A 12,355-nucleotide genomic window follows, 5' to 3' on the forward strand; every position below is an offset into this window, starting at 1 on the left:
GAAGTAACCTTCTCTCTATAAATCTTGAGAGTTAATAGACGTTGGAAAAAATGGTCCTTACTGCTGGGAGAAACGAAACGCAGAACCAGTAAATTTCACTGCTGCCAACCGAACTATTTTTACTGGCAGTAACCAAACCTATTTTCAAACACAATAAACAACTTGCATGCAGACTCGTCTGATGCAAGCTTTTTCATATAAGCGTGGCATAAGAGAGAAACAAAGAAAAACAGTGGATTTGTTTTGTCTCTTTTTTTGGTAGGTTGATAGAAAGCCTCCATTTTTTATATACATATGTGTAGAGTATACATAAATATAAACATTTACAGAATTCAGTGAAGAGAGTCTACAACAGAAAGAGATAAAACAATTCGAATGATTTTTTTGACGGATTGCATCTTCAGCAGCACGGCGCTTCCCAATTTGTATAGAGTTCATTGAATTTTTGTAAACATTCAAAATATAATATAAAAATTTTTCGACCAATTTTTTTTATTTAATAAAATTTGCCAAATAACTTTTTTATTTTTTTGTAATCAAAGTGGTGTCTTCCCATAAAGTCCAATTCATAAAGACAGCGGCGTGTAACAGCGTACATATGGGCACTATCAAATTCTAGAGAATATATAATTGAATACTTTTCAGGGTTAGCCACATCATAATTCTAAAAATTTTTAAGAAAGTTAATATTAATTCACTAGTAAAGTACAAAATACAAAAAATTTTGAAAATAATACAAACTTGAATGGCAACACTTTGTCTCTGATCCCATAAAACACACTCAAAATGTCCCGTCATAAAAGTGTACATATTATCTGATGAGCAACAAAATGAATGTTCATATTGCGAAGAATTCCATGTACGTACAAAATCGGATACTCTGAAATCACAGTAGCAAATATAAAGAAATTGAATGGCTAATTAATATCAACAATAAGATTTATTACCTCATATCCATTTTTTTAATAGATTGATCAAAACACATGAGAACAGTGTGAGGATCCTCCCATAGTAGTTGGCGAAAAAAACCTTCACAATTTTTATCCATTACCAGATCACTAAAATTGCTTTACATTAGCATGGTGTATATTTTAATCCAAATATACATAAACACCTATGTTCTGTCCAGCGAGAAAAAGATCCACGGTTAGGACGAAAACTCGTTTGTTTCGCTCAGGTCTCCCCTCACGGAACGCTTAAAAAACCCCCAATTCCACACAACTGTACTGCTTGTGCAGCTTGCCAGTGCCAGCGGGTGGCGCAACGCTCTTCCCACTTTGACTGCTATGCTTCTATGCGCAGACCGTGAATTTTTCTTTCGCTGGACAGGGTATAGCAAGATCTATAGAGAGAAAGTTATCTCAGTAAAACCGGTTGATGGCGAGGGACGATAAAGTAAGGGGGGCGCATTGAACTATATACCATACTGGAACGAGCACAGGCTACCCCCTTCATTCGACAAAACGGTCAGACAAGGCAGTGACACGGTACCGGATTTCTCTTTTTATCTCGTCTACTCTCGACTAATAGCGTTTTCGAATAAACGGGGTTTGAACGATCTAGGGTTGATCAATCACTATTTTACTATAAATGCAAGTCTTTCATTGGTGGAGAGGTTGCAATGACGTCATTAACCAATCTTGGGTCGTTCAAATCCTGTATAATCGAAAACGCTATAATAGTAGTTGTGAACACGTGACCGAAACTGTTGGTTAGATAGAGAGATCCGGGTCCGAACAGCTATCTCCATCTGACCGGTCGAGAACAAAGGCGTGCTCGTTCCAGTATGGTATATATTTCAATGGGGGGGGGGGGGGGGGCGCTAAAAACAGCTTGAGGGCGATGGGCGATGAAGGAAGGGGAGAGCATAATGATCTCATCGACACACAGTAGCTGTCTGAGATAGCTTCTGTTCGCCGATGAGATCATCATTGCCCCTCTTGCCGCTCGCCCCTCTCTGCATTTGCCCCTCCTGCTGCTCGTCCCTCTTTGCGCATGAGGTAACCTTCTCTTTATAGATCTTGAGGGTATAGTCTTATATACGGGCATAATTGCCGTATCAGACTACACATTAAAGATTGCTATTAAAAATTGAAAATTAAAATTTGACCAATCAGGATAAAGAACTTTTGGTTTTTTTGTTTTGATTGGTTAAATTTCAATCTTTAATTTTCAATCTTTAATACGTAGTCTAATATGGGCTTAACGGCGGATGCTTCCACGATAAAAGAGGGAAAGATAAATTTTTAATTTCTTTCATTCCCACGCTCGTCACTCATTATTGGGATAGAAAATCAGCAGTCTATACTTTATAGATATACCGACAGGCCAAAAGTTTTTACGCTCGATTCAAAGGTATTGCTCCAATTGTACATTTAGTCACATGAATGTTTTCACACATGAACTTGAACGAGTGTTAAAACAAGCAAATTCAAATGTGCCTTGACCATAGACATATATAACTAGACTCAGCATGCATGTCTTTGGCAGAACGGACAAAGAGGCAAAACATAGGGGAAGATTTCTTTCTTTGTCTGCGCAGATAGGATGCGCAGTCGCTATTGACAGCGAGCGTGACAGCCATGTGACGGCCATTAGGCTTTTTCCAATCTCCACACGCACTGCACGTCTTCATTTTTTAACATATTTATATATATGGTATAATAAAAGGATATAATGTTCGTACACATAACACGTAACTTATGATATCCGACTTTCACGTTATGACCAGTTGACAATTGTCGGCCATTACTGTCATGATGCGCGCGCAAGAAAAGGACAGAAATATCCCCTATGTTTTGCCTCTCTCTCCGTTCTGCCAAACCCAACAAATATCATAAGAAAATATATGGCATGCTGGATCTAGTTATATATGTCTATGGCCTTGACACTCGTTGACAAATTCATGTGTAAGGGCCTATCCAGACAAACTTACATGATTGGTCCATAAGCAAATGCATAAGGAAATGGATTAATCAATTTTTTTTAAGCATATGTTTATGCGACTACGCAAGTTTGTCTGGATAAGCCCTAAGGCATTCTTGTAACTGGTGTGTACCTACTACGCCAAACACAGTCAAAAGTTTCGAACTTTACTGTATGTCAAAGGACAGCAATACACGACATGTAGTTCTCTCTCGCGACAAGCGATTCAGTGCCCATTCCTGTATATATAGCTTAGTACTCACTAACAAGAAAAGTTCAATAACCCAAAAATTCTAAAAAATCTGAAACTTTGAAGAAATATAATACATATGAACCAAATCAAAAATTTATTTTTTGTTTTAACTAAAAAACAATTCTAGGAGTGGAAACACTCTTTTAAAAAATCTGATTTTTTGCGGGGTATTTCGCTCTCTAGAATTACTTTTTGCCAAAACAAGAAATAGTTTTTTGGTTAGGTTAGGTTAGGTTCATATATTATATTTCTGCAATTTCAGATTTTTTAGAATTTTTGGGTTATGAAATCGTCCTTGTAAGTTATAATTACAAATGTTATTAAATCGAATCATATAATAGTGTCTATATAAAGATAGTCAATGTTTAATCCAACATTTGTAGAAACTGATCAATTAATTGAAATATAACTTACCTTTTTTCAATATCGTAAATTAGAAACGACGATAATGATTGATCATGACTATAGGAACCAGCAGCAAATTTTGTTCCTATAGGGTCAAATGAAATTGATGCCACATAAGAATCGTTTTCAAATCCTTGCTCGCCGACTCCACAATATATTTCGTTTTCTTTCGTACAACCTGTTTTATCGTCTGTATATTTCAGTAACTGCAAAAACAAACTTTTTATATACTATATTAACATAGTATTATTCCAATTTCTCTTGAATCATACCTTTATTAAATTCTTAGAAGCAGCTATAATGTGTTGTGATGTTGCGTCAATGTGTTCAATATTTGTATTTACATCATTTGCGTAAATGAATTCAATATGTGTATTTACATCATTTAATTCTATTTCTGAACATTTAAGATTATTTCTTCCATCCTTCTCTGATTCAATTCTCCAGTGTTTAATAATACCATTTCTGCAAGAATTTTTGTCAAAAATAAAAAAAAGAAATAAACATAAAATACAGTTCATAAATAAATACTCACAGGTCGCCACTTATAATATAATCATCACAAAGAGCAATAGATGTAATAAAAGTGTAATTATTTCCCACAATCTTTTCATCTTTTTTAATGGTACCGTCCTTTGCGCGATTATAAGCAAAAACATTATCACTATTACAATACCAAACCGTATTTTTAGTCATTTGTAGGCATTTTTTAGCCATATAACACGTTGTCTTTTCTGCTTTATATTACTTTTTTTGTATTCTGCATATATCCAGTTGTAATTTGTAATAAATACAGAATTATATGAAGATAATACTGGTTCACAACTGTAAAAGAAAATAAGACGTGTTTTTCAATGTAATCTTATGTAAAATCGTGAATATTCTATATTCTTAAAATATGTAATTATTAAAATGTTTTTAACCAGTTGAGTGGTAATGTATCATATATGTACAAAAAAAAGTGCCTAACGTGATAATGTATCATATATGTACAAAAAAAAGTGCCTAACGTGGTAATGTATCATATATGTACATTTCTAAATAACTCCACTAATTTTCAACAGATTTGCATAAAACTTGATATCCTAAAATTTTTTGGGCTGTTGAATTCGAATCTGTTATCAAAATAACAAAATTCAAAATGGCGGCTCCAATATGGCGTCTGTTAATTGTTAAAAGATTAAAATATTGAAATTAGGTAAAATATGTATAAGACCTTATTTGTAGAACTTTTTATGAGCTTCATTTCTTGTTTAACAACTTTTTCCGTACAATGAATACTTTCTGAAATAATTAACAAAAACAGTTTTATTTTTGAATCTTGAAGGGTGGCTGGGGGGCGGAGGAGCATTTGCGCCAAAAATCCATTTGGGAATATTATTTACTAGATAAAATAAGTATTTAGGCTGAATATAAGCTAAATCGGAGGTGATAACTTTTCGGAAGTCCACCCCCCTTTTTTGATTCACCTCCACTTTTGACTGGAATGTAAACATTTTTAAAAATCATTGTTCTTGTTTTGAAACGCCCTTTCAAATGATCCCCACTCGACCTATAGTGCCGTTTAACATTTTCAACTCCTATTCTGCCTCCCTCGCCTCCTGGGCGGGGGAGGGGGGGGGAGGGGATTCACACCCATTTTGAAAAGTTGCTTTTTCGAAAACTTTAAACCCATGTTTCATCGTTTTTCGATATTTTAACTTTTGGCTCTTACCACTTTTGGCACAAATCTTTCGGAAAAATCTACCACTCAACTGGTTAAACAGATATAATTAAAAAATTGAAACAAGTTTTGTATAATTAAAAAGAAGATAAAAAATTGCGACTTAACGTTAATATGTGAAATAGTTTTATCGACACATATTGTATTAGATTAGAAAAAAAGTATGTTCATTAGAAACACTTTTCTATTAATTCTTTTAATTGGACACTTTTAGATTAATTTAAAAGTAATAAATGATGTCATTGCATTGTCTCTGTCAATAAAAAAATGGAATGTAGGCCTAGTTTAAATCGTCAAAACGTTGATACGCGTATTAAGTTTGGTGCGCACCAATTCTTTAATACGGATGCGTTTACATCGATCGTACTAAAGGGGAAAAAATAATACAAATTTAATTTATGTCGACTGCTTTCTAGTAGTGGTATTAAGAATTGCAATTTGCTTGAGTTTATTCTTGTTTTGTAAGTCGAGTATATTATTTATTTATTTGAATAAAGAGAAAATGTGAATAATAATAGTATATAAAAGTGTATAGCCAGGTTTTAAATGTTTCAAAAGTTACAATATAATCGAAAAAAACGCATAATGATTACGATAAGTAATCTTCTTTCCCATTTACTTTTTTTCTACAAGACATTTTAATATAATATCGTTTGTGAGAGACCAAAGGTTAATAATGATAATACCAATTTTAATTAAGGTTATGCTCAATGCTAAATTCCCTCCAAAATGCGTTTCGTGCGTTTTCTCCGTCATTTGTATCATTTGATACGCGTATCAGTTTAGTACGACACTCTTACCTGAGGCATGAGGTCTGTTCTTTATAGCTGAACTGGCTGTACTAGTTCAGAGTTTATCTTTTTCCCTCCACATTGGAAGGAGAAAGATAAACTCTGAACTAGTGCAGCCAGTTTAGCTATAAAAAACAGACCTTTAGTTTACACCGAAGTAACTTTTGCGGACTTCCGGTGCGGATTACGCATTATGGGCTGTATGTGACGGCACCCTTATGGCCGGAGCACAGACTTTTGCATAAAGCATAACGCATAAGCATAAGGAAATTGATTGGTCCATTTCCTTATGCATTTGCTTATGCTTATATATAGACCAATCAATTTCCTTATGCTTATGCGTTATGCTTTCTGTAAAAGTCTGTGCTCCGGCCTTTAGTATTTGATACGCGTACTAAACAATCGGTGTAAACTAAGCCATAGTACCTGATACGCGTATCGAATGCACGATCTAAACTAGGCTATTGTAATAAATCTGTTCGGCAGACAACGTGATAAAAAGAAAATTCTAGAACAGGACTGACGAAATGTGTCTCGCGAGCACACCCTTTCGTCGAACGCTTCCTCCTCCAACGAGATCCGTCGGCCAGCAGAACCGATCCCTCCAGCCGAAACTCGAGTTTGTCAGAACCGTAAGTAGCGCATCGTACGAGATTACGGGGCCCACTGTCCATCGTGAACTGTTGGAAACTTCGATGTTTAACGATGTGCTACCTACGGTCTTGACAAACTCGACTCCCGGTCGGAGGGATCGGTTCTGCCCACTGAGCTATATAACATACTGGAGAGCGCCTTTTCATTAGAGCCAATGTGTAGGTACAAGCCGACCAATAGTGATTAGGGGACGTCTGTCTTTTTTTTTGTTTACTACCGTTATTAAAAACGTTTATCTCAGTAACAGTTAATAACTGTCCATGGGCGGTATTCATAGTCCGTTCTTATATTCAAGATCGTCTTAAGCACGAACTTATATTCGCTCTCTTCGTCAGACACAATCTATGTGTGACGAAGAGAGCGAATATAAGTCCGTGCTTAAGACGATTTTAAATATAAGAACGGACTATGAATACCGCCCCATGATTTCATTCGTAAAAAGGTTTAATATAGTAATGATGTTATATATTATTTATATAAATTTTCATAGATCTCTTAATTATGGTTAAGGACTTATCCAGACAAACTTGCATAGTCGCATAAACATATGCATAAAAAAATTGATTGGTCGATTTCCTTATGCATTTGCTTATGGACCAATCAATTTCCTTATGCATATGTTTATGCAACTATGCAAGTTTGTTTGGATAGGCCCTAAAAATTATTTTCAAAGAGATGGAATTTCTTGGAGAATGTTTTTACTTCAAGCTTTACAATATAGATAATAATCGCTAGCAAATCGGAAACGTTGTAAAGAAGACAGACGTCCTCCGAAAATATAGCTTTTTCTTTTGCTCAGTGGAATCAGCCCCATTTCTTCAAAGTGCTCTTCATTGGTTTTGTTTACACCGTTTGTTTAGTACGCGTATTAAACAATCGGTACAAGTATTAAATCTGTTTCTTTGATTGGTGCAGCTTTTACACTAGACGATTTATAATTATCGGAGAAGCAGATTTAGTACTGGATACACGTACTAAATAATCGATATAAACTAAACCAGTATGTTATATAGCTCAATGGTTCTGCCGGCCGCGTTGGAGGGGAAAGCATTCGGTGGGATCGGCTCGCGAACCACATTTCGTTAGTCTTGTTCTAGAATAATGCTCGGAATTAGTTGAGCCAGCCGATATCCGTGGTTAACGCCTTTTTTTTCTTTACCGCGTGTGCCTCAGCCGCTTGGACCAGCGACGCCGACATGTTTTTCTTGTGTGTGGTTTTTCCATAGACATAGGAATAAGGCAAGATCTATAGAGAGAAGGTTACCTCATGCGTAAAGAGGGACGAGCGGCAAGAGGAGCAATAATGATCTCATCGGCGAACAGAAGCTATCTCAGACAGCTACTGTTTGTCGATGAGATCATCATGCTCTCCCCTTCCTTCATCGCCCCTCGCCGTCAAGCTGTTTCTAGCTCCCCCCTTACTTCATCGTTTCTTGCCCTCAACCGGTTTTACTGAGGTAACCTTCTCTCTATAGATCTTGGGAATAAGGAGACGGAGTGTAAGCCGCGGTGGATGAAGTCGCTTTCGGGGAGCGGGGACTACGGTCACATGGTACTTTGGTGCCGCATTTATGCTACTATCAATCACCAATGCGGCACCAAAGTATCACGTGACTGCTATTCCCCGCACCGCGGAACTGACTTCACACCCCTCGCCTAAAGTAAGATTTTATGCTCTGTTTCCTTATTCCTATGTCTATGGGTTTTTCCAGTAGGCCTACTCCATTGATGACAAAAAAAAAAACGAACTCTTAATTTAAAAAAATAAAATATGAAAAAAATTAGATTTTCTTGGCCTTTTATGGGCGGTATCCATAGTCCGTTTTTATTCCAGGATTGTCTTAAGTACTGTCTTAAGATATTAATATGGCTTTTTGATTGGTTCATAGTATCTTAGAATCATACTTAAGCAATCTTAAATATAAGAACGGACTATAAATACCGCTCTACAAATACCGCCCTATAACTCAAAAAAGAAGAAAAAAAATCCGCGTCAGCAATAGTACCTCATGGGTGACGCGGAAATCTATTAAAATATTTCAACATAATAAATTTAAAAATAGAAAAATATTTTTAATAAATTTTAATAAATTTTTATAAATTTCAATAATCAAGAGTGACAAGTAGAGGAAATTTAAGTCAACCACGGAAATCTGCTAAAATGTTCAACTAATTCCGAGCACTGTTCTAAAATAAATTGAAATATAAATAATGGGCTTGTTCGTTTTAGCTACACTGGGGCTGCTCTGGGTCTGCTCTACACAGGATAATACAGGACAGATAAATAGTTTGTCCTGTATTATCTTGTTTAGAGCAGACCCAGAGCTGCCCCAGTGCAGCTAAAACGAACAAGCCCAATGATTAAGCTTTATTTAACTTACCGTTCATAAAATTTTTTCGATTTCTGATTTGTAACATTGACATTTGTAAACAAATGTTTACTTTTTTTGTTTAATGTATCGTTTGCCACATTATAAAATTGTTTGCATACCATAGTAAGCTGATATAAAGTACACACATCACAGAGATTGAAAATTATTTGTAATATCTCGTTCGGAAAAATATACGGATCAGACATATTTTATTTGTGTTCTTAATTGAATGTTACCACGTGAAAATATAGATATTATAACCGATATATTCACTTCACTAAACGTTATACTTTTTTATTTTTAAATTGGAATGTCTTCAGCTTAAGATCTGCTATTCGGCAAAAATCTTTTAGATCCTATAGACTACCACGTTAAAAATTTTTAAATAATTTTGTTCGACTTTTTAACAAACCGGTAAACTTCAGCAACAGTCCTTACTGCTCTCGCCGAGGAAACTGCCACACACAAAATGGCAACTCATTACCAAAATCCACTAAAATATAAGTAAACTGGAAACAGTGCTGCCAGACGGCCGGATTCAGAAGTTACTAGATTTGTACAACAATGGGCGCATTCAACAAAACAAACCGTTCAGTAGCAATCGAGCGTGATTGGCTCTTACTTTTAGGCCGGTTCTACAATAAGTTGCAAATACTCCGTCGCCAGTCGCGAATGCTCCGTCTTACTAAAAATAACTATAAATAGCGCTTTCCAATTAGTAGTTGCCATCCTTCGCGACCGGTGACGGGGCATTTGCAACTTATTGTAGAACCAGCTTTAGAGCCAACAAATTAACAGCGTCATTCAACGGAAAATCTAGTAACTTTGTCTAACTGTTGAGTCCGCTGAATGCGGCCATTGTAGCCTAGTGAAGGTACAATGGTCGCGTTCAGCAAAACAACTGCTGAATTGTCGTTTAGTCAACACTTAACGTTGATTTGTTGGTTCTAAAAGTAAAAGCCAATCACGTTTGATTGCTATTATGCTACTTTTTTTGCTGAACGCAGCCATTGGTTGCGATACACTCAACGCCAAATCCAAAATCAAACACGCATTGCAGTGAGCGGTAGTTAATGGACGTGATAACACAACGGTTGTGTGAGCGCTAATTGCTATTGGAGTATTCTATCAGATCTTTTAAAGCCAACAAATCAACGTCGAGTGTTGACAAACATACACAACAATTGCACAACGTTGTGCAACTGTTGTGTTTTCTGTACGCACTCATTGAGAACTCTGCTTAAGCGGCTGATAAGATGCCGCGGCGCAACGTTTGGAAAAGCTATTATTTTCTTAGTTTACACCGATTGTTTAGTACGCGTACCAAATACTAAACTGCTTCTCCGATAAGTATATATCGTTTAGTGTAAAATCTACACTAATCAAAGAAGCTGCTTTTGTACTTGGTACGCGTACTAAACAATCGGTGTAAACTAAGCCATTTGTTTGCTGCTTGCTACTTACCGCGAATCTCGTTAGCGTGCCAGGGCCATGGAAGACCTAGGGTGCTTACGATAATTCAAATTCGAGTTAGTTTCACTAGGGCCAAAAAATGAGATAGACATAACCATCTAGAACCTTTATGATTTATGACAACTCGACGCTGTCTTGTATTGCTTGAGTTATATTCATTGAATTTATTGAGTTTATTGAGCAAATTTTATTGTAATAGAAAAATGTCATTTATTATTATTATTAATTATATTATTATTAATTTATTAAAGAGGTATACCAACATACATACCAACATTATTTGTTTCTTTCATAGATTGATTTGCAGTTGACATTTTTCTATTACAATAAAATTTGCTCAATAAACTCAACAAATTCAATGAATTTAACTCAAGCAATACAAGACAGCGTCGAGTTGTCATGAATCATAAAGGTTCTAGATGGTTATGTCTATCTCATTTTTCGGTCCTAGTGAAACTAACTCGAACTTGAATTATCGTAAACACCCCTAGAGAGAGCATTATGGCTCAAACAGACCAGAACGGCGTAGCGGCGAGCGGCGAGCGACGTGCGACGAACGAATGAAAATCATTTCCCGCTGTCTACACCAGAGCGGTGAGCTGCGAGCTGCGAATAGCGGCGAGTGATGGCAAGCGACGAGCGATGAGCATCGACGAACGAGGATAATAAAAATTAAATAACTGTTTAATAAAAAATTTTAAAATTGATAAAAAATACGTATTATTTTTATATTTGTGCTTTATTGTGTTATCATAAATAACTATTGCGTAAGAAAAATTCATTACAGTTTATTTTGAAGTAAACTTAACCTATAAAAAAAAATTAGCTCCATATTATACATATTCTAAATTTTTTATTATTTTATAGCTCCAAAAATGAATTTAAACTATAATAATTGTAAGCGTTTATTATTGTTAGCGCTATACTGTAAAAGACCAACACTCGATCACCGAAGAAAACTATTATTATAATTTATTACAATATTCTCATTATTTTGATTTGACATTTTTAGAAGATTGATTCACATTTATGTTTTTGTTTTAAGGTTATGTGTGTCTCTTGCATACCAGAGCGAAGAAGCGGCGAACGGCATCCAATTATAGCGTTTTCGATTATACAGGATTTGAACGACCCAAGATTGGTTAATGACGTCATTGCAACCTTTCCACCAATGAAAGACTTGCATTTATAGTAAATAGTGATTGATCAACCCTAGATCGTTCAAACCCCGTTTATTCGAAAACGCTATTAGAATGTTATTTTTCCAGTCGCCGCTCTCCGCTAGCGATGAATCTTCAGGGTGCCGTCAAATACAGCCCGTAATCCGTAATCTGCACCGAAAGTCCGCAAAAGTTACTAGGTATTTCATCCGTAACATTACGTGTGTTTTTATCTCTTTGTGTTCCATGGAGCCGTAAATACAGACGTAACGGTAGTACTATTTTTTATTTAACAGATTATAATTGTTTATTTGTATTTTATTTATAAGAAAACTACAAAATATATTATGATTTTAACAAAAGTTTTAATTATATCGTCTAATTTAGTTAAATAAATAAAATTAGAAAATGCATTACTAGTAATAACTAGTAGCTTGCAGTAAGGCCGAATTCTCACTGAGCGTGTCACGCGTCGGCGTCATCCATCGCGTCACGAATTAACTAATCAAAACATCCCATTTTATTCGCGCGGCAAATGATGCAATAAAATGAGATGTTTTGATTGGTTAATTCGTGACGTGACGGATGACGCCGACGTG

At 35.7% G+C, this 12,355-nt stretch overlaps 1 protein-coding gene across 2 annotated transcripts; it reads right to left on the minus strand.

Annotated features, from left to right (window-relative positions):
• Positions 1-176: 176 nt before the first annotated feature.
• Positions 177-9,862, minus strand: LOC136998873 (uncharacterized). 2 transcript variants are annotated; one of them, XM_067352227.1, is made up of 7 exons: positions 9,536-9,862; positions 4,119-4,408; positions 3,856-4,048; positions 3,593-3,789; positions 948-1,058; positions 742-880; positions 177-664 (listed from the first exon to the last, which is right to left on the minus strand). In XM_067352227.1, the coding sequence occupies exons 2-7, from the start codon at positions 4,298-4,300 to the stop codon at positions 497-499; spliced, it is 990 nt and encodes a 329-aa protein (XP_067208328.1). In that variant the 5' UTR covers positions 4,301-4,408; positions 9,536-9,862; the 3' UTR covers positions 177-496. The 2 variants fall into 2 exon arrangements, with proteins under 2 accessions (XP_067208328.1, XP_067208327.1); XM_067352226.1 differs by having other exon boundaries at positions 9,133-9,862.
• Between the last annotated feature and the right edge of the window lie 2,493 nt (positions 9,863-12,355).

Source organism: Linepithema humile, chromosome 3 (genome assembly GCF_040581485.1).
Source record: "Linepithema humile isolate Giens D197 chromosome 3, Lhum_UNIL_v1.0, whole genome shotgun sequence".
In the NCBI taxonomy this organism is placed as follows: domain Eukaryota; kingdom Metazoa; phylum Arthropoda; class Insecta; order Hymenoptera; family Formicidae; genus Linepithema; species Linepithema humile.